The following is a 19,915-nucleotide window of genomic DNA, read 5'->3' as shown; positions in this document are numbered from 1 at the left end:
CGCCCATTTAAAATTAGGTACCAAGTACGAAGTATTCAATGTTAGACATACTGTAGTATAAAAATTACACTATGAATAACACTATGAATAAGAAAGGGAACGCGACGCACGGCCCTACTATCATTCATGTTACATACTACCTAACCTAACCTAACCTCCAGGGCAGCAGGGCTACTTTTACCTTGCCTGGCGTAACACTTGATTTAAAGTGAGGGGTGGGAAAGCTTACCCAAATCAGGTACAGAGGTTGAAAGTGGGGTTACTCGATCTACCTTAACTCTAGGGCTACAGGTAGCATTTTCACAAAAATCTACAAGGTAGGGTACCTAGGTACATTGCATTAGTGTATGTATGTACTATGTAATATGTATGAAAGACGGAAGGATCTTGACCAATCTCACCGAGCTTCAATATTATTATTAATTTTTATTTTTTATCTTGGCCTATGTACATACATACTTTTTTCCTTCACTCATAAACGTCACCGTCAACATCAACAAAGACCTACTCACTCGACTCCGCCATGCCATTACAGATCCCCCACCCAAATACCCCACTTCATCTCTATAGACATATGCTACGAGAAGCTACATATCTTCCTCCTCTCTGTCGTCCATGGATAACCTCTCGAATCCAAGCCCGTTTTCGAGATTGTCGAGACAAGCCAGACCCCAAAATATACATCAAAGATGCTCACCACTATGTACGATACCTTCGCTCTGCCAACGCCGGCCATAGCGATCGCATGTTACGTCTATGTTATCTAGCAACAGGTAGGATTGGAAAGCGACGCCGTATCCTAGGAAAATACGAGTTAGCTAGCTCTCCTCCTACCGATTCTGAAGAACTGGAAAAGAGGACTGCCGACTTTATCCGTGAGGTCGACATGCAGGAACACGACTGGTTAGAGAATTGGTCCACAGAAAAGATCATGGCAATCGCCGTCTCCCAATCCGAGCAGCAAGCCAAAGACTGGCCTTACCAAATGCGCCGGCTTATCGATCCCAAAAAAGTCCTCCCCACTGAAAACTGTTTCGGCCGACCGCTTTCCCAGAAGCTAATACGAAACAAATTAAAGAAGCATTGGGCGGGTGTCCTTCGCCAGCTAGCAGTGCCGCTGCCACGTGAAGAATGGAATCATCTTGGCACTTTAGCAAGAGGCGAAGCTGATGCTCAGCATTACACGCTGCCTCCAAGGAGGCCAGTTGCGCAATCATCCTCAGCCAACTCGGCAGACAACGGAGATAGCTGGTCCTGGACAGATTTCGTTACCAAGCCAGTGCGTTCACTAGAGAGGGGAAACTCTCGGAAGATGAAGAGTCTCACCGGCGAGGAAGATGAAGACCCACGAGGACACGGACGAGCAATTGGCGTGCGCGTGCTAGGCGGAAGGAGACTACGTCGCAGTATATATGCTCGCGTCTGGGGAGCAACCCCAACGATAGAACAAAATCCTCGATCTGGGAAATGGGTCGTGGCGTGGGGCCAGGAAAAGAAAGCGATTCCTCTTCCCAGAAAGAAAGACATGCAATTTTTCCAAGGTCTGGACGCAAAAGGCCGGCCCTTACAGAGCACTATCCGTGCGGCTACAGTTTGATTCTATGAGGATTCTCATTCTCGCCCTAGTAGATTTTATCTCGGGGCATGTATCACCATCGAAGGGAGAACCATGCGGTACCTAGATAGGGGGTTCCCGGTGGAATATTGCTCAGTCCAATAAACTAGCTAACTTGGTCAACCTCTCACGATCCACGCGCATACCGACCCATTCGTTCATCATCTGGGCCCCAATGGATTCGTAAAACTTGATACTCGGCTCGTTCCACTTGAGCACACTCCACTCGAGTCTTCCACCATTGGTCGCGACGACTTCCTTGGCCAACTCTACCAACAATCTTTTCCCATACCCCTTCTTCCGTTCTGTCGGTCGCACGAAGAGGTCTTCGAGGTAGATACCTGCTTTCGCTCGCCACGTGCTATAGTTGTAGAAATACAACGCCATACCTGCCGGTTTTCCCTCTTCGTTAAAGAGCAAGAGACACCGCGCAGGTCTGGACGGGGAGGTGGGTTCGGTGTTGGGAGCGGTAGAGATGGATTCAACGCCATCAGGTGCGAAAGCTATAGTGGCAAGAAGCGTAGCCTCAGTTGCTTCCACGGCGTCCAGCTCATGTTCGTAATCGGCCAGCTCGCGAATCAATTCGATGATTGTAGGCACATCTACCAGAGCTCAATCAGCTTTTTTGCCAGGCAACTTATTTATAATGTCCAGCATCTCGACTCACCTTCGCGCCGAGCGTGTCGAACTGTAGAAGGTGTTGATGCCATCATGGAACTCTTTATTCCGGACGTTGTTGGTATGATGTCGCCAAGTCGTTCCAACCAATTGCTCCTACTATTGATATTGCTATTTCAGTCAAGATACTACCTACCTAGGTTAGGTACATAGGTATAAGGTCTCATCGAGCTACCTACTTACTATATAGGCATGTAGATGACTTCAATTAGTAGGTGTTTAACAATAAATACCATGATCACGCCCTTTAAGTGGCGCTAAATTGAGCTACAGGGCGCAACGCAACGGTGGGGTGACGGGTAGCCCCCGAGCATCGGGAAGCTAACCTGGAAATAATCCTGGAGGTATTATTCACGATGAGCGAATAAGAACTCAGCATTTGCATATTCATTACTTCACTTTCGAGATCCGTTCTTTGAAGATTTTTCCTTTGTCCCTCTGCGCTAATGTATGAGGTGCAGGATGTGACGATTACGTACCTCACCTAGGTAACATTTCGATGACAATACATAGTATGGATGTATGACCTTTATACGGATGTATCGTAATGATGAACCAGCTTGTCAACTACCCTAACCTAGGTAATTGAGACCGTTTATCTTGTCTCAATTATGTATACCAGATGGAGCTCATCGAGGCTTGAGTAATAATGATACCAAATACCAAACCGAGATAGGTATTGTGCCTACTATCCTAGGCATGCTAAGGAAAGACTTGTCGTATAGGGGTAGATATTATTAAGTTATTAAGTTACTACTTCTAAAAGATAATCATCAGGAAAGGTTTCTAGATCGCAACTGTGCAAGCAACGGTGGAGGATTAAGTAGGTTCTGTCAACTCAATGATATCAGCAGCTAATCAAGACAGCCTTCTGCAAAAGATCGTCACGTCAGACAAGGTCGCTATGTCGTGATCTACCACATTCGAAGCCCTCGCCAATCACGACACCGGAAACTCACCATACTACTGTCGGCATCTAATGTACTATCTATTCAATCTCTTAACTCAGATAACACTATTATGGTGCCATACTAACTAGCCAGGGCCGTAAGTGTGTTGTTGTGATGGATGCAGGTGCATTGCCAATTTAGTACATAGGATGGATGCATCAGGAGGCGAGTGATCTAGATGAAACAATCAGGTTCTTCATCCACCACAGATCGCATCGTGTAATACCTAAAATACTGTTCAAAATTGTCTATATTTACCTAGGTTAGGTACAGCTGACTACTTTAACACACGATGGCCGAGAAGACGCTAGACGAGGTGGGAGAAGGAGGCAGCCCGGTCGCATCTGACTCCGAGGTGGCGGCTGGATCTAGCATCAACGAGGGCGCGTTGCTGAGGAAGATCGATTTGAGGCTCTTGCCTGCGGTGGGTGTTTTGTATCTGCTGTCTTTTCTGGACCGGAGCAATGGTATATTTTAGAACCCCCCCCCCCTTATATAGAATATGAGATCAAGCAAGCTGATGACTTCTGTTTAAGTTGGAAATGCGCGAATCGAGGGGCTGCTGGCCGATGTGCATATAAGTAGGTACCTCTCTCATATATGTTTAGTTGGGATCGAATTCTTGCTTACATCTCATATAGCTGCGAACCAATATCTCACGGGACTGACGCTATATTTCGTGGGATATGTGCTATTTGAGGTACAGTACATCCCAGATACCCAAATACATAACAAGTGCTAAACAAGAGTATCAAGATACCTTGCAACATTATACTCAAACGCACCACACCGCGAATCTGGCTCCCGACGCTAACGGTGGTATGGGGTGTCGTGGCCACGTTGATGGGCATAGTCCATAATATGGAAGGATATTTCTTGAGTCGATTCTTTCTCGGAGTTGGTGAGTTTCAAACTACCTACATAGGTAGTAGTATCCTACTCACGATATTCACCATGGCTAACTTGTGGCAGTATGTTATTATATTTTTCAGTGCTCTTTCTTACTCTTCCTGATAAGAGGTTGCTACTATCTCAAAACATGCAGCATTATTGTGGTAAAGGAGATGCTAATGTACCTCGTAAATAGGCCGAGAGTGGTCTGTTCCCGGGCGTCGTGTTCTACTTCTCCATGTGGTATAAGAGACGTGAGCGCCAGTACCGGATCTCTCTCTTCTTCAGTGCCGCGTCTCTTGCTGGTGCATTCGGTGGTATCCTGGCTTATGTACGTGCAACATAACCAGAATTCAAGAAGTGATAGACTTGTCAAAAACTGACTCAAGCGCATAGGGCATCGGAAGGATGAGCGGAATCGTATGGACGAACGGATGGCGTTGGATCTTCATATTGGTTCGTTTTCTTCTATCTATCTATCTATCTATCTCCTAAGAAAACCTTTCTCACACGCTGCACCTCGCAGGAAGGAATCCTCACAGTCCTCGTAGCCCTCGCGGCATACGGCTTCGTGTACAACTACCCAGACACCTCCAAGTTCTTGAACGAAGACGAACGAAAATTCATCCACCAACGCCTAGCAGCAGACAGCGACGCCACGAACGACGAAGTGTTTACCTGGGCTGCCGTGCGAGAAGCCCTGAAGGACGCGAACTGCTGGCTCTACGGGCTGGGGTTCCACACGATGAGCTTGCCCCTGTACACGCTCTCCCTATTCTTGGTACGTTACTTACTTACCTAACCCACTTTAACCCCTTACCACACCGCATCGATACATGCTCGTGCAGCAACTAACAACTGTTCCCCGCCGACACAGCCCACCATCATCGCGAACCTAGGCTACACAGCCGCAACCGCGCAGCTCCTCACCGTGCCCCCCTACGCCTTCGCCTTCCTCACCACCGTGACCATCGCCATCCTGTCCGAGCGCCTCGGCCAGCGCGCCCTCTTCATCGGCGGCTCCGCGCTCTTCGCCGTCGTCGGGTACTGCATCCTGCTCAGCAACGCCGACCCCGTCGCGCGCCCCGGCGTCAGCTACACCGGCGTCTTCTTCGCCGCCGGCGGCATCTACCCGGCCACCGCGCTCGTGCTCTCCTGGCCCGCCATCAACGTCTCCGGCCAGACCAAGAGAGCGGTCGCCAACGCCATGCAGATCAGCATCGGCAATCTGGGCGCGGTGCTCGGCACGCAGCTGTACCGCGGGGCGGACGGGCCGCGGTTTGTGGTGGGGCATGCGGTGGCGCTGGGGTATTTGGTCGCGAATGCGGTGGTGGTTACGGTGTTGGGGAGGAGGCTGAGGAGAGAGAATAGGAGGAGGGAGGGGCTGGCGGAGGAGATTACGCATGTGGGGGAGGTGGAGGATTGGAGGGGGGATTCGGATGTTAGGTGGCGGTTTGAGTATTAGGATAGGTATTGAAATATTGTAAGTAACTGGACTTTGACGAATGGGGGTATGTACAATCAAAGGGGTGGGTAGGTACGTAGCTACTAGGTATATAGGTGTATACTAAGAAGGCAAACGGCCATTGAGGGGAGTAAAATCAGTCGCTCGAGCTATGAGTCTGTCTATACGTATGAAATGGCCCATATTCCACAGTCCATCTCCATTCAAGCCCTTTCGCCAAACAGGGGAAGCTCAACTAAGCCTTTGGTATCATCATCGCCATCCATCACGTACGGCTCAAACCCGCTAACCGCCTGAACGCCGTATTCGCCAAAATCGGGAACTCCCCCTCCATCTGAATATCCTTCGCCTTGAATTGGTCCTTATACTGCCCCATCGCCATCTCCGTCAAAAACTTCCCCAGGTCCTGCGTCGGGCTCCACGCCGACTGCACCGCACACCTGACCACCGGTCCGAGCGCGCCCTCCGCGGCCCTCCACAGGAGACCGTTCTTCGGGAGGTAGGGCTTGATGGCGTCGTGCGTCGAGGCGTCGACGTAGGCCGGGCGCACGGAGCTGGCGTGAAAGAACGGGTTCGCCTTGCGGATCTCGGCGAGGCTCAGCTCCGTCTCGCCCTTCACGCGCGCGAAGATTTGTGAGAAGCGGGTTGGCTTGGTGTTGGCGCCTTCTCCGGAGACATACACAAAGTTGAAGGGCTGTTGCTCGGTGGCCAGTTCCTTGAATGCCTGAGATGCTGCTAGGGCGTAGTCTTTGGTGATTTTCACGTATTCCCTTGGAAACTTGTTAGTGAAGTGATTTGAAATGTAGATGACGTGCTGGCACGTGGGTAACTCACTCTTTACCAACTTGGGTCTGGCTGATACCCAACGCCCACACGCACCCCGAGGCACCCTGGAGCTTTGAGAGGAGCTCCGAGTCGTACTGGCCAAAATCCTTGTGTATCAAAAAATTGATGCGCGGGTCTTTGGAATCCTCTGCCATTTTTACCGGCCGCCTACTGAGGATCGATATCTTGGTAATACCCGGGTTCTTGATCATGGCGTCTAGGGCGGCAGAGCCTACCAGGCCCGTCGCTCCTGTGAGTACGAGATGCATAGTATTTTGTGTATTTACTGTAGGGAGGGATAGAGAATGGTAAAGTGAAAAGTGAATGTAGAAGGGTTGTGTTTGGAGCTAGGATAGGATGAGCTTTATGTTAAGTAAGTCGATAGCAAGCTAGCTGGTCAGACTGATTAGATCAGGCGCCAGCCCTACGACGACAGCTAAGCTGGAAGCTGACTCGAGAAGGCTGTGCAGCCGAATCTAAATTCTTTTCGACCGGGGATGTGGAAGCGGACTTAAGTTGGTTGTCGCTGAATAATGCATTAATTCCGCCGATACAATACCATCACCGGCGTTTGTTGCCTACCTAGTTACCCTTAACTATGGGGCACAATAACGGTATCGGCATTGGTATCCATAAAATACTTACTTAGGTAATTGCCGTGATGTTAGGACGATCACAGCGTAAGAGGTCTATGAGAGGTCCGTTTGCATGTGCTTTTCTTCAGTATCTTACATGCATGTCAAGGCGTCCATACAGTTTCAAGGGCACCTGGAAAGGTACATAAGGTGGTGTGAAGTATGTACATACCTTACATTCAAAAACATGGCCATAGTAGGTATGAATGACCTCAAGGTAATTGATGAGTGTAATGGATGAGTAGTATGTAGTGTTGGACAGCCAGATGAGGAATGTGTCAAGTAAGCAGCTAAGCGATAGTAGAACTTAGTAATTCTAGAAATCTCAATGGGTGGATTTCTCCGATTGGAGGGGACATGATAATGGAACATAATGTAGTGTATGTAGTGTATGTAGTGTATCAATGTAGGTATCCTTGTTTCTTTGTCGTTAACTTACTCATCGAGTACCGCCATACTACATGTAGGTACTATGTACTACTAGTAGTAGAGATTCTAGTAGAGATCGATTAAAATGTATTGGTGGTCTTTTGACCGTTGATAGCGCTTTCTCTCTTTCTTCCGTCCTACCCTCCCCCTAATAGCCTAACCTACACCTATCACGTAGCTATTCCCCTGCTTCTGGGTGCTATCCAGTTCCGGCAAACCCCCTGCCAAATATTAAAAGTACCTGCCTCCTACTAGTAGTACCTACCTAGTAACGTGCGGGGGGCCAAGCCAGTACTAACCCAACAACCCTCGAAAACAACATTAACAGGAATAACTGGAACTTTGAACTCCAACAAAACTCCAAGAACTCCAACGCTCCAACACTCCGCAACAACTTTCCCGATACCAAGAAAAATATCTCAAGATTCGGTACCATGTGCTTGTGTAAGACTGACCAGGTAGACACCATCTGACCCTTTTCTTACCTTTGCATTATCGTATCTTCCCAAGATCTATGGCCTCCTCTTATCGGCCTTGTGGGTGTATCGTATCGAATGGCACCGAAATCAGAACCTGATACAAGAGACGAAGAGCGTCTCGCCGCCTGCTTCAACTGTAAGAAATCAAAGTTGAAGTGCGTGCGGCCTAGTGGTTCTTCCACATGTACTCGATGCACACAGCGCGCAATTCAATGTTCCGCCCCTCTCTTCCACGTCGGTCGACATAAAGGAGTTAAAAAGTGAGTCTCTGAATTGTCCATCTCCAATACTCACCGCAAGCTACATACCTAGCTAAACAATTCTGTCAGCAAGCATTCCGGGCTAGAGAAGGCGGTGTTTCAGATAGAACAGGCATTAAGGAGATCACATGCCGGTGCTATCGACCAGGTCCAAAGTGCGGAGCAAGCCTCCGAGTTGCGATATCTTCTCGAAAGAAGCCGAGAGCTCCTGAATGAGACTCATGCGCTTCCGCGGCGCATATCTACAGTGAATGGATTGGAACATGATCAGTCGTCTGTGTCACCTCAGCAAAGCTCAATCTCAATAGGGACGTCACCTTCACAGTCTTGTTCCCGCGACGACTCAGCGGTGCACTCTAATAAGATTGAAGAAGACCAGCTTAGCTTGGATGATGCCGAAAATCCATTACAGTTGCTTGCGCGGACATCTGAATTATTATCATCAATTACCCCTCAGGTGCAGGGAACTGGCACAACGCGACCTCCTTCTAAATTCACTCCCAATCGTAACACTGCTGGGGAAGGCGATGATTTACAAAAGTTCTTCGGCCGATTTCAAGCGCGACTCGATGTTGCCGAGGACCTTGATCCCATTGAGCTGGGGCTCATCACTCTTCCGGAAGCCGAGACACTCTTCGCGTAGTACGGTTGTCTTTTTTTTTCATCCCAAGGTATTGTATCTTCAATGACTAACAAGCTTTGTTTAGTTTCTATGAAAACCTCGCGCATACACGATGGGGAATCGACCCCGTGATACATACAGTAGAGTTTGTTCGAAGTCGGTCAGCCTTCTTGCTAACCTCGATCGCCGCTGCGTCGGCATTGTTTTCCCCCTCCATGGAATCCCTATATAAGAGGCTTTCGAACCATCGACAGAAGCTGGCTAGCCTTGTGATGGCAAAACGTTTTAAATCCGTCGAGATCGTATTGGCTTTCATGGTTAATATACCTTGGATCTCTGCTGGTGAGCATTGGGCTGATGACGAAACCTCGACCTACTTGTCCATGGCCTTGACGATAGCCTTGGACTTATCCTTGAATAAAATCGTTCTACATTCATCTACAGAGCCCCGAAGCCCGAGGGGAGATATTATTGCCACATCTGATTGCATATCGGCACGAAAGGCGCTTGGTATAGACGGGTTTCTCGGGGTCGATCCAGACTCTCCGAGAGGTCTAAGGCTTCTGAGGAGGAGGGAACGAACTTGGCTATCCTTGTTCGTCCTTGAAAGAGGGTAAGGAGACCCCAAAAGTTTTCTTTATAAAGCAACCCAACTAATTTGCAATCGTCATAGTGTGTGCCTTGCCAGGGGGAGGAACTATGTCCTACCGATGTCACCTCTCATAGAGAATTGCGATCAATGGCACGTGAGCGAACTAGCAGACAGATGGGATGGTTCCATTGTATCCGTTGCAGTTCTAAGAAGAGATTTGGTAATATTTCCGCTGGAATATCTATACTCCCAAACTTCAACTAACTTACCATTTACAGGCAAATTTGATTTCAAAAGTGAGATCAATATGTGATAGTTATGTGAACGGGAACAGCGAATTGGCTGTAGTCGACAGGTGAGTCTCTGTTTACATTTACTTTCCTTCCATCGCAGCTGAGGACTATGCTAATCTGAATGGATAGAGTCAAAAGCGAAATCACTATCTTCTTCGACAGGTGGTACCAAACTTGGCCTGTGCAAATAGGCGACCGCGAACGTAAGTCCTTTCCCTCGAATAGCCAGGCGATTTTATATCCTAACAAAATCTATATAGAACTATCTTTACCTCCTTATGTCGAGATTCTTGCTTCGCATACTCGACTATCTTTATATAGTTCCGTGATCAATCATGGCACTGCGCCCGTGGGAGCCCGGCACTTCTTCCGTGCCGCAGGCCTCTCATCTGCGCTGAACGTTTTACGGGTGGCAGTTCAAGGTGAAGGCCAGCTAAGGTCTATGCCCAACAACACGGCTATCATGATATCCTTTGCTGCGTGTTTCGCGCTCAGGGTTAGTACCGTTGCCGATGGTCGGGGCTCAAGTTTAGCCCCGAGTATTAGGGCCTTAATCGCGGAAACCACGGATGCATTGGAAAGGATAGGATCAACTCCGATACAACGGAAGGGGCTCTCTTGTCTGTTCGCAGGGCAACTGAGGCAGATCCTGAAGTACGCATCGCGGGCTTCAGAGACTGTTCCATCTCTACCAGAGCCAAACGGAGACGCTCCCAAAACTGCCCCCATGTATACGGACTTGCCCCCTGCCCACATAGCCAACCACCAAGGGACAATACAAATGCCGGTGCCAGCGTCATCTCTACCGGTGGACTATTTACTATTCTCTACGATGTCCAATGAAAACCAGTTAGACGAGGCCATTCACAATACGGAAATTGGACTCAATGCATTCTGGGAGGATTTTCAATTTCAAAGCGCAGACCTGGATTGGATGGACTGGTCGACATTTGGATCATGACATAAACGTTGTACAACTTCTACATGAAATATGGATGGATGTTTTTTGATGATATGGGTACTACTCTGGCGTCTGCGAGATAAACGGGGGCATTGATGCGGTGTTAGGTATGGTTCCTGGACATTTCTGGATCAACGTGTTAGCTTGGTAGCTACTAGGTATAGGTACTTTAACCATGTGATTTCTGCTTGTTCTTTCTGGATTTTTCTGGACACCTAGACAGGAGCAGACACCTTTACTAGGACCCTTCTCGCAGAAGATGCTACATACGATGGGTTACAAAGTGTGTGTGTGTGTGTGTGTGTGTGTGTGTGTCGATGAACAACCCAGACAAGACATGTGATTGATTGGGCACGGCACGGCGTTACTATGTTTACTATTTTGAAGACAGCACCACAAAGTTCCTGCTTAGTGTAGGGCTTCTAGAATGGTGTTCGAAGGGTTGCTTGCTTGCTTGCTTGCTTGCTCTACCGGTACATATGTAGCAAGACGCTGGTTATATTTATATTTATATTTATATTTACAGTAGGTACATGCCTGGAGTGGGTGTTTTTGCCCATTCGATGTAACCCACGGCTGCTGATAAGGGTGATCCATGCATGTTCTTGTTTGGCTGACTACTAATTAGGTACTAACTAACTATGTAGGTAGTGTAGGTAGGTAGGTAGGTACCTTTCATGCATAGTTAGTAGTTACCCGGGAGTCACTCCCTACATATGTAGACTAAACTACTATGCAGTAACTACATGGTAGGCTTGCTTATCATGTGTATGTATGTACATATGTAGGTAGTCAGTCACTGGTTGCATTGACAAATCATATCCTTGACCAACCCTTTTTCTTTTTTTTTGAACCCATGTAGGTGTTCTCTGGGCATGCATGTTTGTCTAGTAATGGCCTATAAGCAGTGTCTGTTATCGAAAGGAGGTAGGTAGGTATGTTGGTGTGTGTATGCTTGAATAGCCCACATACATAGTAGTTATGTAGGTACTAAATGTAAGTGTATGTGTGTAAGGCAAAGAAATACATGTAGTAGAAGGATCGGGGGTATATCAAATTCCGCCGAGCATATGTACTATTGTGATGTATCGTGATGTATTGTGATGAGTGTACCTACAATATACCATGTAAACGCATATTTCCCCCGCATACTCCACGCTGGTTAATGTTAGCAAATGGCCCTGATGCTAGATGCTAGTCCCCGAGATCACCAAAGCTTACTCCCCTTTGGCTCCATTCCAAGAACAAAGATGACCCTTCCCCACACTCTAACTAATGTACCTGGTAACTACCTACCCAATACCATGACCAGGTATGTAGATAATAGGTAGAAAGTGAAAGTGAAAGTGAATAGGTTCAACATACCTTGCCTGCCTGCCTTACCTAGTCCAATGTGCTTGCTTTCTCACCCCTAGCTTCAATGTTCAGTTCCCCAACCGTTGTTGTGTTACATAAAATAAAAAGGAAAAACATTGAAAGGGAAAAAGAGATACATGTAGTTACATGTGAATTATTACCTAGTAATGTAGTAATCGGAACGCCATGCAATTTGACTGGAGGATGTTTAGTCTTTATACAACATCCAAGTACCTACCTACCTTGTACCGACCGATGCCAGTCCCTTGCTTTTTGTATTTAAGAAGCCAGCCGTGTGCAAGTCTTCTAACCAACCCAGTACCTCCAACGACCCAGCCTCTTCTTTCTCTTTCTCCTCTCTTTTGGTTTTCTCTTCTGGCGAGGAAAAGAAGAGAAAGAATTAATGATGTCGACCTCCGATTCTGGCGATGTGAACAAGAAGGCAGTGGTGGAGGAGCTGGAGAAGGGCACTACGGTGCAGGTCAGCTCGCTCGACAAGCACCTGACGCGTAGGGTTCTGTTGAAGCTTGACACGAGGTTCTGTCCAACCATTTTTTTTATATACCTGTTCTTCTGTTTATCGCCTTTCAATAAGAGCGAAGTGGAAAATGCGTGATGTAACGAAAATAAGGTCTAACAACCAAAAAATAGAATCCTTCCCGTTCTCGCAGTTCTGTTCCTCTGCTCGTTCCTGGACAGGACCAACGTAGGGAATGCGCGGCTCTACAACCTGGAGACGGACATCAACATCACAGACCACCAATATGACCAAGGTCTCGCAGTCTTCTACGCCACCTACATTCTGAGCGAGATCCCGAGCAACCTGATCCTCAAGAAGCTTACTCCCCAGGTTTGGCTGCCGGTTTTGACCTTTTTCTGGGGTATTTCTGCCATGTGTCTGGGGTTCATTCAGAATTTCGCTGGCTTCGTTGGTGTGCGTGCTCTGCTTGGGTCAGTCAAGTCAACCCCTCCCAATTCTCACTTTCTTTGTTCCATTCTCATCGAACCCATTCCCAATGTGATCGGATGATTTGTCACTCAAACGGCCAGTTATTAATGTCAAGTATCACAGATTAACGGAAGGCGGTCTGCTACCAGGAATTGTAAGTAGAGAAATGAGATGCTTACCTAGTAAATATAGAAATTACTAACTGGGCATCGTAGGTTCTTTACTTGTCCACCATCTATACTAGAGGTGAACTTGCCTTGCGTATTGGTATCTTTTACACAGCCGCTTCCTTGTCTGGCGCGTTCGGTGGTATGCAATCCTTTTCTTCTCTTATGTAACCATGTCGCGTCGCATAAGGGCCATCGCCTAACATCATATAGGTCTTTTGGCGCGTGGAATTTCCGAGATTGGTACTCGAGGTGGTCTCAGCTCGTGGCGGTGGATCTTTGTGATCGAGGGTTTATTTGTGAGTGACTCTTCGTTTAGAAGTGGCAGCCGGGTTTCCTAACTCTCTTTTAGACTGCTATCGTCGGAATTGCTGCCTATTTCATCCTTCCAAACGGTGTTGGCTCGGCCAAGTTCCTTACACCCGAGGAGCGCGAATTCGCCATCAGTCGTCTCAACACATCTGCCGATGGCAACGGCAACCGGCACGAAAAGTACGTCTGTCATGTTGTTGCCTATAACGCTAAGTGACACCCATTGACAAGTTTCTAGGGAGGCAGCCGAGAGGTTCGCTTGGTCTGAGGTGGGCCGTGGTGTCTTTAGTCTGCAGACATGGTTCACGGCCTGCGCGTATTTCGGCATCCTTAGTGGGCTGTACAGCTTTGGTCTCTTCGTGAGTTGTGAAATATCGCTTCTTTCCAAGCCGAGTATTCTAATGTCGAACTCTTAGCTTCCGACCATTATAACTGGGTTAGGATACACAGCCAACGAAGCTCAGCTCTGGTCCGTTATCCCCTATGCTGTAGCTTCCGTGGTAACAGGTATGTACATTGTCATGTGATATCTTGTCTTGGATGATCGACTTACACTAATTAGTCTGCACCGCGTTTCTTTCCGATCGATTCCGTGTCAGAGGAGTTGTTATGCTCTGTTCATTGCCATTGGCCATTATTGGGTATGCGGTCATTGCCAACACCAACAGCAACCCCGTCAAATATGGCATGACATTCCTTATGGCCACGGGTCTGTACAGCAGTGTACCTCCTGTTCTGGGATGGCTTTCAAATGTAGACATCTTTTTCTGCTCCTGACGTATAAGACGAATATGGTGCTGACAAACGATGCAGAACTCATCTGGCCACTATAAGCGAGCGACGACTAGCGCCTTGCAACTTGCCATTGCGAATTGCGGTGGATTCGTTGCTGTCTTCATTTATCCCAAGTCTGAGGGACCGGCATACCGAAAAGGACATACTATCATTCTTGGACTTTTATGTGGCGGATGGTTCCTGTGAGTATCTCAATATCAGCCCCCTAGAGTATCAACCCTAACCAAAACTGTTAGGATTCTCTGCAATGTGTTGTACTGCTGGAAAATCAACCGGGATAAGGCGAATGGCAAATACGATAAATACCGCGGCTACGGTGACGACCGTGACCCCACGTTCAAGTTGGTGTTGTAGATAGCTGGGAAGTATTCTCGGATATAGTAGAGGGAGTTTACCGTTGTCATGAAATCGACAAGTATGGTGTCAGGACGAATACCCAGCTAGCCCTCTTGAATTTGTGATTTCAAGATGTCCCATACAAATACCTATGTGTTTTCTTACCCTTTGGTACGGAGGCTGGTTGCGAGGACTTTGGGTCTGGAAGTGAGGCAACAGGATCTCGTTGGAGTTTTGGTTGTGTCCATATTTCAAGTATATATAACAGTTGATAGAAAAGGATGACATTCCCATTGCGGTTATTTGTTTTGGAGGGTATGCTTGAGCACGTGGTACCGAGGGCCGCATCAGTCGATTTTCCTGAGACTATTTTTATTCTACTACTAGTAGTACATGTTACCTACTATGTAAAGCCTAAAACTAGGTTATGTACCTGGCAGCAGTGGTAGGTTAGGTGGTTTCAGGGTCCAGGCACACTTTATAGTGGGTACAATACATGGTAGCTGTCGGCTCAATGCTACAGGGGATATAAGCCCGCAGCAGTGATGTGATGGTGTCGGGGGTTCTTGAACAACCGAATGAACCCACTGAGTAACGAAATCCAGATCCCTTCTTCCGTCCGCATTGCCGTAACTTTCTTTCGGCACCACGATTCCCCTCTACTTAATACCGTGTATGTACCTAATGTGTGCTATTATTGTATACTACTATGTATAATTTATAATTCAGAGACCAACGTTGAATGTTAAACCCATACACAATCGCTGCAAACTACCGGCCCCTTACGATCCACCATAGCGACAACGTTTTACCCGGCCACGTAAATCGAAACCCCAATTGACCAAACCAATTGACTCCCTTTCGCGACTCTTTTCACGATGTCGAAACTTTCAGAACCCCTCAAGGCGCTCATTAACGCCAGCCACGCGAAATCCGGCTACACGCCCTCGTCGACAGGTGTGCAAAATGCGCTGGCGCGGTTCGCGACCGATGCGGCCGAGAAGAAGGTCGGGCTGCCGGCTTGGGTCACATTATCCGTATGTCTCTCTAGTAGATGATCTGGGAAGGAATACAAGACAAGACAAAAGAAAAGAAAAGCAGCTAAACATCAACTTGTAGACAGCCGTCTCAGCAACCATGAACTGCCCAGAAGCCATGACCCAAATCTTCCACCTCGCAAACTCGACCCCAACCCCAACAGACCCGCGCACGCCCGTCCAAAACGCCGAGCTAATCCGCGAAGTCGGCCTCAAATGCATCTCCTTCAACGGCATCCCGCGCAGCATCAACACGCTGAACGCCTTCCGCGCTAGCCTGCCAGCCGACGTCGGCGCCGGTCTCAGCACGACACCAACCCGCGAACTCACCACTGCCAACTTGGAAATCCGCAAAAAAGATGGCCTGGCACTGTGGGACAGCGTGTACATCGGCTTCGAGCGCAAGCTGCTCGCTAAGCTCGCGCAGTCGCACCCGGACCTCCCCGTCCACATCCTCAACGGGCACTACTCGAACCTGCTGTCCAACCCGCGCGACGCGTCACCGCCCGCTGGCGCCAAGGTCGGCCGCGTGCTCACGTCGCTCGTGGCGATCGCGTGTCTGCGGACGCAGAGCGGGGTCGGCCCGCAGGTCGTCTCGCATATTTTTGGCTTGCGCAAGGCGTACGATAATGGGGACGCGAGGGCGGAGGGCGAGGACCCGGTGGAGGGGGGCGCGTGGCTGGCGAGCGAGGATGGGAATACGTGGATTTTGGAGAGCGTGGATCGGTTGGTCAGCGTGATTGGTGGGGGCGAGGGGACGACGTTTGCGCCGGGGATAAGACCAAAGTTGTGAGTGGACGCCTACTTGGAAGCTATTTGGAGATGAGCGAATGTATAAATGGCGTATATAGCGTGTATATCACATATCTAGCCTAACCTAGGCTACTACATATCACAGCGATACCAGACATCTGTGTTCCATACATAAGGTATATCTAACCGCCCAGGTACATAAAGCTGTACATACGCCTACTTCAACCTATGCCTCCGCTACCTACCGACACAGCAAGTTAATATATACAGAATACCTCACTACTATATACAGCTCCTATGCATTCCCAACATAAACCCCATACAATCATACCCCTATACTTATATAAACCATCTCACTTCCATAGGTATCTAGATACTCAAAACCTCCTCAACTCCTCCGCAACCTTGAACTCCGCATCCGTCCTCTCCCTCACCGTCTCCACACTCACCCCCTCCGCGATATCCGTCAGCGTCAGCCCGCCCCCACCCACGCGATCGACCTGGAAAACGGCCAGGTCCGTGATGATGGTGCTGACGACGCCCTTCCCCGTGAGCGGCAGCCTGCACTCCTGCACGATCTTGCTCCTGCCCCTCTTGTCGACGTGCTCCGTCGCGACGATGATCCTGGTCGCCTCGGGGTTCGAGACGAGGTCCATGGCGCCGCCCATGCCCTTGAACACGCGCCCCGGGATCATGTAGTTCGCGAGGTCCCCCGCGGCGGACACCTGGAACGCGCCCAGGATGGACACGTCGACGTGGCCGCCCCGGATCATGGCGAAGGACTCGGCGGAGTCGAAGGTCGAGGCGCCCGGGAGCAGGGTCACGGTCTCTTTCCCCGCGTTGATGAGGTCCGGGTCGGCGGTGGCTGCGGACGCGGGGTAGGGCCCCATGCCGAGGATGCCGTTCTCGCTTTGCAGCCAGATTCTGGCGGTGGGGGGCAGGTAGGAGGCGGCGAGGGTGGGGATGCCGACGCCGAGGTTGGCGTAGTAGCCGTCGTGGAGCTCGAGGGCGGCGCGGCGGGCTATGCGGTTGCGGGCGTCGAGGGTTGCTGTTGCTGGCTGGTTGCTTGCGTCGTCTTTGTCGTTGTTTTGGGGCGGGGGTGGTGCGGTCTTGAGTACTTCAAAGTTCTTGGGGGCGGTGGCGGGCACGATGCGGTCGATGAATATCCCAGGGAGGTCGACGTGGTCCGGGTCGATGGAGCCGATGGGCACGATGTGCTCGGCTTCGACGATGGCGATGCGGGCGGCGCGGGCCATGAGGCCGGCGTAGGTTTTGGTTGTGTATCTGGACGGTGTTAGCTTTTTTTTTTTTTTTTTTTTTTTTTTTTCCTCTCCTTTTCCTTAGATTTTAAGGAAGTGGTTGGTTGGTTTTGGATCAACGTACTTAAACACACAATTCCCCGCCTCGTCCACCTTCCACGCCCTCAGTATCGCCACGTCCCCCGGCAGCGCCGTCTCCATGATATACGACCTCCCACCAAACGTCCTCGTCTCCTTCGCCTTCCCCTTCTCCAGCACCGCCTCCGGCGTAAACTTCACCGGGATCTCGCCCGTCTCCACAAACGTCTTGACCCCCGTCGCCGTGTAGAACGCCGGGATCCCGGCCCCCGCCGCCCGCAGCTTCTCCGCCAGCGTGCCCTGGGGGCAGAGCTCGACGGCTATTTGGCCGGTCAGGTACTGCTGTTCGAGTTCCTTGTTGGAGCCGAGGTACGAGAGGATGATGCGCCCCAGGCGTCCGTCCCGCGTTAGGAGGGCGAGGCCGTGGGAGCCGGAGCCGGCGTTGTTGGAGACGGCTGTGAGGTTTTTGAGGCCTTTTTTGTGGATTGCTTGGATGAGGGTTTCTTTTGGATGTTAGCATATAATATAGATGAGCACACATGAACGGCCACTTGGTAGGTAGGTAGGTAGATAGGTAAGGTAAGGTAGGTAGTTCAATGATACGTACCAGCGACACCGCACAGCCCAAACCCAGCACTGAGAACCACGTACCCGTCCTCCAGATCCGCTACCGCTTCGTCCGCGGACTTGAAGACTTTGGAGCCACTCCGCGACGAAGATACTTTACCAGGAGGTCCCCCCTCAGTCGCATAAGTCCGGCGTGCGCACCGCTGCTGTTGCTGTGGGAGGAAGAGACCCGGTTGTGATAATAATCTAGATGTAGAGATGACTGCGCTGCAGCTGCTATATTGGCGCCGCGTGTGAGGCGCTGCCCATCGATGGGATAGCTGGGGCGTGTAGCGCATTGCCATGGTGCGTGATCGCGCCATCTTGGAGGAAAGGGGGGGTAGGTGTGGGAGAGATGGAGACGGAACCGGAGCCGGAGATGGAGATGGACAAAATAAAGTCAAAGAGATGTCGAGTTTAAACTACCTAGGTAATCATGTATGTCATGTGTGTGTTTGAGAAGCATAAATTGCCTTGTTGTTTCCTTCCTTCTTTCTTTCTTTCTTGTTTGCTTATTTTCTATTCTCTCTCTATCTCTGTCGTTTGCTTTATTAACGGATGTACATACAATATAAAGTCGATGATAGTGGTGATAATCGTTATTCCTAGATAGGTAGTGTTATTATCACAATTGATCCACCAGACCTATCCCATTGTATTTATCTATTTAAAGACTCGCAAACAAGAGAATAGGCAGTTCGTTTCGCCGAGGTTCATTGTTGGCCTTTCCTCATTTCTAGCGAGGGCTAATTCATTATTCGGCCATTCATTTATGTCCGCGACGATCATCGCAGCGCTCTGGAATCCCGTTCCCGATTAGTCCTCCCGAGGCATCGGGTCGGGTGAGTAGCGTGCGAGTAGCGTATGTAGTCTCCAGGGTTATGTACTATGTAGTGGTAAGTGGCATCACATCGCATATGTAGGGTTATGTGCAGCTTGTCTGTCGGGGGTAAGCTAGCTCTTTGATTTGTATACTGCTACATTGCTCTCCTATCTAGTGTATACGGCTCTTTACATAGATGGTGTTGCAGGTGCCTTAGGCATCCTTAGCCATATGGCCCTTATGGCCATATATTGGCATTCTGTCATTTGTAGTTTAGGAATAAAGTAAGCTTTCTTCCTTTTTTCTTTTTTCTTTTTGCTTGCAGTTGTATTATAACAGGTTATAAGCTTCGTGCCGCTTGAAAAGCGCCGATTTAATACTAAAAGATATTAGATAATTAAAAGAAATATTATGAAATATTGTTTCTTTTGGTTTTTATAAAGTTAAGGTTAAACTAACGAAATATAGGTAAGAAACTTATTTAATATGAAACTAAATTAAAAGATAAAGTTATTAAAAAAAAAGCTTAAAAGGGTATTAAAATTAAATATTATACTTATTTATTTTAAAAAAAGCTTATTAAATAAGGTTTAAATAAGGTTATTAAAATATTTAAAATAATAATATAACGGGTAAAATCTTAAAATAATAAACTTTTTAATTATTAATAATAACGAAAAATTAATAATAAAATATAATATTAAATAAATATTAAAATTAATTAAAAAACCTGTTAAAATAGTGGAAGG

At 48.6% G+C, this 19,915-nt stretch overlaps 8 protein-coding genes across 8 annotated transcripts; 5 read left to right on the top strand and 3 right to left on the bottom strand.

The window, feature by feature from the left end:
- The first annotated feature begins 414 nt into the window (after nt 1-414).
- On the top strand, nt 415-1,653 carry GGS25DRAFT_67272 (uncharacterized protein). The gene has a single exon (XM_049265950.1). The coding sequence runs from the start codon at nt 524-526 to the stop codon at nt 1,595-1,597; it is 1,074 nt and encodes a 357-aa protein (XP_049122146.1). The 5' UTR covers nt 415-523; the 3' UTR covers nt 1,598-1,653.
- GGS25DRAFT_473295 (N-acetyltransferase) lies at nt 1,007-2,589 on the bottom strand. Its single transcript, XM_049259519.1, has 3 exons — nt 2,477-2,589; nt 2,283-2,425; nt 1,007-2,217 (listed from the first exon to the last, which is right to left on the bottom strand). Exons 2-3 carry the CDS (start codon nt 2,326-2,328, stop codon nt 1,709-1,711), a joined length of 555 nt encoding a protein of 184 aa, XP_049122145.1. The 5' UTR covers nt 2,329-2,425; nt 2,477-2,589; the 3' UTR covers nt 1,007-1,708.
- Nucleotides 2,590-3,535: 946 nt separating this feature from the next.
- Nucleotides 3,536-5,599, top strand: GGS25DRAFT_512685 (MFS general substrate transporter; the record flags this gene model as incomplete). Its single annotated transcript, XM_049262803.1, has 8 exons — nt 3,536-3,710; nt 3,780-3,824; nt 3,885-3,943; nt 4,000-4,140; nt 4,331-4,465; nt 4,531-4,590; nt 4,661-4,915; nt 5,012-5,599. The coding sequence occupies 8 exons, from the start codon at nt 3,536-3,538 to the stop codon at nt 5,597-5,599; spliced, it is 1,458 nt and encodes a 485-aa protein (XP_049122144.1).
- Nucleotides 5,600-5,701: 102 nt separating this feature from the next.
- Nucleotides 5,702-6,914, bottom strand: GGS25DRAFT_67510 (putative nucleoside-diphosphate-sugar epimerase). The gene is made up of 2 exons (XM_049265951.1): nt 6,434-6,914; nt 5,702-6,369 (listed from the first exon to the last, which is right to left on the bottom strand). Exons 1-2 carry the CDS (start codon nt 6,691-6,693, stop codon nt 5,865-5,867), a joined length of 765 nt encoding a protein of 254 aa, XP_049122143.1. The 5' UTR covers nt 6,694-6,914; the 3' UTR covers nt 5,702-5,864.
- A 716-nt stretch (nt 6,915-7,630) lies between these two features.
- On the top strand, nt 7,631-11,150 carry GGS25DRAFT_473278 (uncharacterized protein). The gene is made up of 7 exons (XM_049259518.1): nt 7,631-8,227; nt 8,297-8,869; nt 8,935-9,462; nt 9,523-9,661; nt 9,720-9,796; nt 9,864-9,937; nt 9,995-11,150. The coding sequence occupies exons 1-7, from the start codon at nt 8,043-8,045 to the stop codon at nt 10,693-10,695; spliced, it is 2,277 nt and encodes a 758-aa protein (XP_049122142.1). The 5' UTR covers nt 7,631-8,042; the 3' UTR covers nt 10,696-11,150.
- An 879-nt stretch (nt 11,151-12,029) lies between these two features.
- On the top strand, nt 12,030-15,173 carry GGS25DRAFT_473272 (MFS general substrate transporter). Its single transcript, XM_049259517.1, has 11 exons — nt 12,030-12,588; nt 12,703-13,002; nt 13,124-13,154; nt 13,216-13,309; nt 13,381-13,466; nt 13,520-13,659; nt 13,718-13,838; nt 13,896-13,986; nt 14,042-14,232; nt 14,293-14,456; nt 14,511-15,173. The coding sequence occupies exons 1-11, from the start codon at nt 12,455-12,457 to the stop codon at nt 14,626-14,628; spliced, it is 1,470 nt and encodes a 489-aa protein (XP_049122141.1). The 5' UTR covers nt 12,030-12,454; the 3' UTR covers nt 14,629-15,173.
- Nucleotides 15,174-15,204: 31 nt separating this feature from the next.
- Nucleotides 15,205-16,558, top strand: GGS25DRAFT_473269 (mitochondrial protein). The gene is made up of 2 exons (XM_049259516.1): nt 15,205-15,647; nt 15,730-16,558. Exons 1-2 carry the CDS (start codon nt 15,489-15,491, stop codon nt 16,438-16,440), a joined length of 870 nt encoding a protein of 289 aa, XP_049122140.1. The 5' UTR covers nt 15,205-15,488; the 3' UTR covers nt 16,441-16,558.
- Nucleotides 16,559-19,038, bottom strand: GGS25DRAFT_473268 (succinyl-CoA:3-ketoacid-coenzyme A transferase subunit B). Its single transcript, XM_049259515.1, has 3 exons — nt 18,345-19,038; nt 17,784-18,240; nt 16,559-17,684 (listed from the first exon to the last, which is right to left on the bottom strand). Exons 1-3 carry the CDS (start codon nt 18,664-18,666, stop codon nt 16,778-16,780), a joined length of 1,686 nt encoding a protein of 561 aa, XP_049122139.1. The 5' UTR covers nt 18,667-19,038; the 3' UTR covers nt 16,559-16,777.
- Between the last annotated feature and the right edge of the window lie 877 nt (nt 19,039-19,915).

The sequence above is a fragment of the Hypoxylon fragiforme genome (genome assembly GCF_022984875.1).
Source record: "Hypoxylon fragiforme strain CBS 206.31 chromosome Unknown GGS25scaffold_1, whole genome shotgun sequence".
NCBI lineage: Eukaryota > Fungi > Ascomycota > Sordariomycetes > Xylariales > Hypoxylaceae > Hypoxylon > Hypoxylon fragiforme.
Note: the sequence above shows the minus strand (reverse complement) of the source record. Positions and strands in the feature narration are given on the sequence as shown.

Bases quoted from the DNA above. Each gene is read 5' to 3' on its own strand.
- GGS25DRAFT_67272 (XM_049265950.1), top strand. From the start codon at position 524: ATGCCATTACAGATCCCCCACCCAAATACCCCACTTCATCTCTATAGA.
- GGS25DRAFT_473295 (XM_049259519.1), bottom strand. From the start codon at position 2,328: ATGATGGCATCAACACCTTCTACAGTTCGACACGCTCGGCGCGAAG. The intron at 2,218-2,282 runs GTGAGTCGAGAT...GAGCTCTGGTAG, and splicing joins TCGACACGCTCGGCGCGAAG to ATGTGCCTACAATCATCGAA.
- GGS25DRAFT_67510 (XM_049265951.1), bottom strand. From the start codon at position 6,693: ATGCATCTCGTACTCACAGGAGCGACGGGCCTGGTAGGCTCTGCCGCC. The intron at 6,370-6,433 runs GTGAGTTACCCA...CAAGTTTCCAAG, and splicing joins CAGACCCAAGTTGGTAAAGA to GGAATACGTGAAAATCACCA.
- GGS25DRAFT_473278 (XM_049259518.1), top strand. From the start codon at position 8,043: ATGGCACCGAAATCAGAACCTGATACAAGAGACGAAGAGCGTCTCGCC. The intron at 9,797-9,863 runs GTGAGTCTCTGT...CTGAATGGATAG, and splicing joins GAATTGGCTGTAGTCGACAG to AGTCAAAAGCGAAATCACTA. The intron at 9,938-9,994 runs GTAAGTCCTTTC...AAATCTATATAG, and splicing joins GCAAATAGGCGACCGCGAAC to AACTATCTTTACCTCCTTAT.
- GGS25DRAFT_473272 (XM_049259517.1), top strand. From the start codon at position 12,455: ATGATGTCGACCTCCGATTCTGGCGATGTGAACAAGAAGGCAGTGGTG. The intron at 13,839-13,895 runs GTGAGTTGTGAA...TCGAACTCTTAG, and splicing joins TGTACAGCTTTGGTCTCTTC to CTTCCGACCATTATAACTGG. The intron at 14,457-14,510 runs GTGAGTATCTCA...CAAAACTGTTAG, and splicing joins TTATGTGGCGGATGGTTCCT to GATTCTCTGCAATGTGTTGT.
- GGS25DRAFT_473269 (XM_049259516.1), top strand. From the start codon at position 15,489: ATGTCGAAACTTTCAGAACCCCTCAAGGCGCTCATTAACGCCAGCCAC. The intron at 15,648-15,729 runs GTATGTCTCTCT...ATCAACTTGTAG, and splicing joins CGGCTTGGGTCACATTATCC to ACAGCCGTCTCAGCAACCAT.
- GGS25DRAFT_473268 (XM_049259515.1), bottom strand. From the start codon at position 18,666: ATGGCGCGATCACGCACCATGGCAATGCGCTACACGCCCCAGCTATCC. The intron at 18,241-18,344 runs GTACGTATCATT...AACATCCAAAAG, and splicing joins TGGGCTGTGCGGTGTCGCTG to AAACCCTCATCCAAGCAATC. The intron at 17,685-17,783 runs GTACGTTGATCC...AACACCGTCCAG, and splicing joins GCGGGGAATTGTGTGTTTAA to ATACACAACCAAAACCTACG.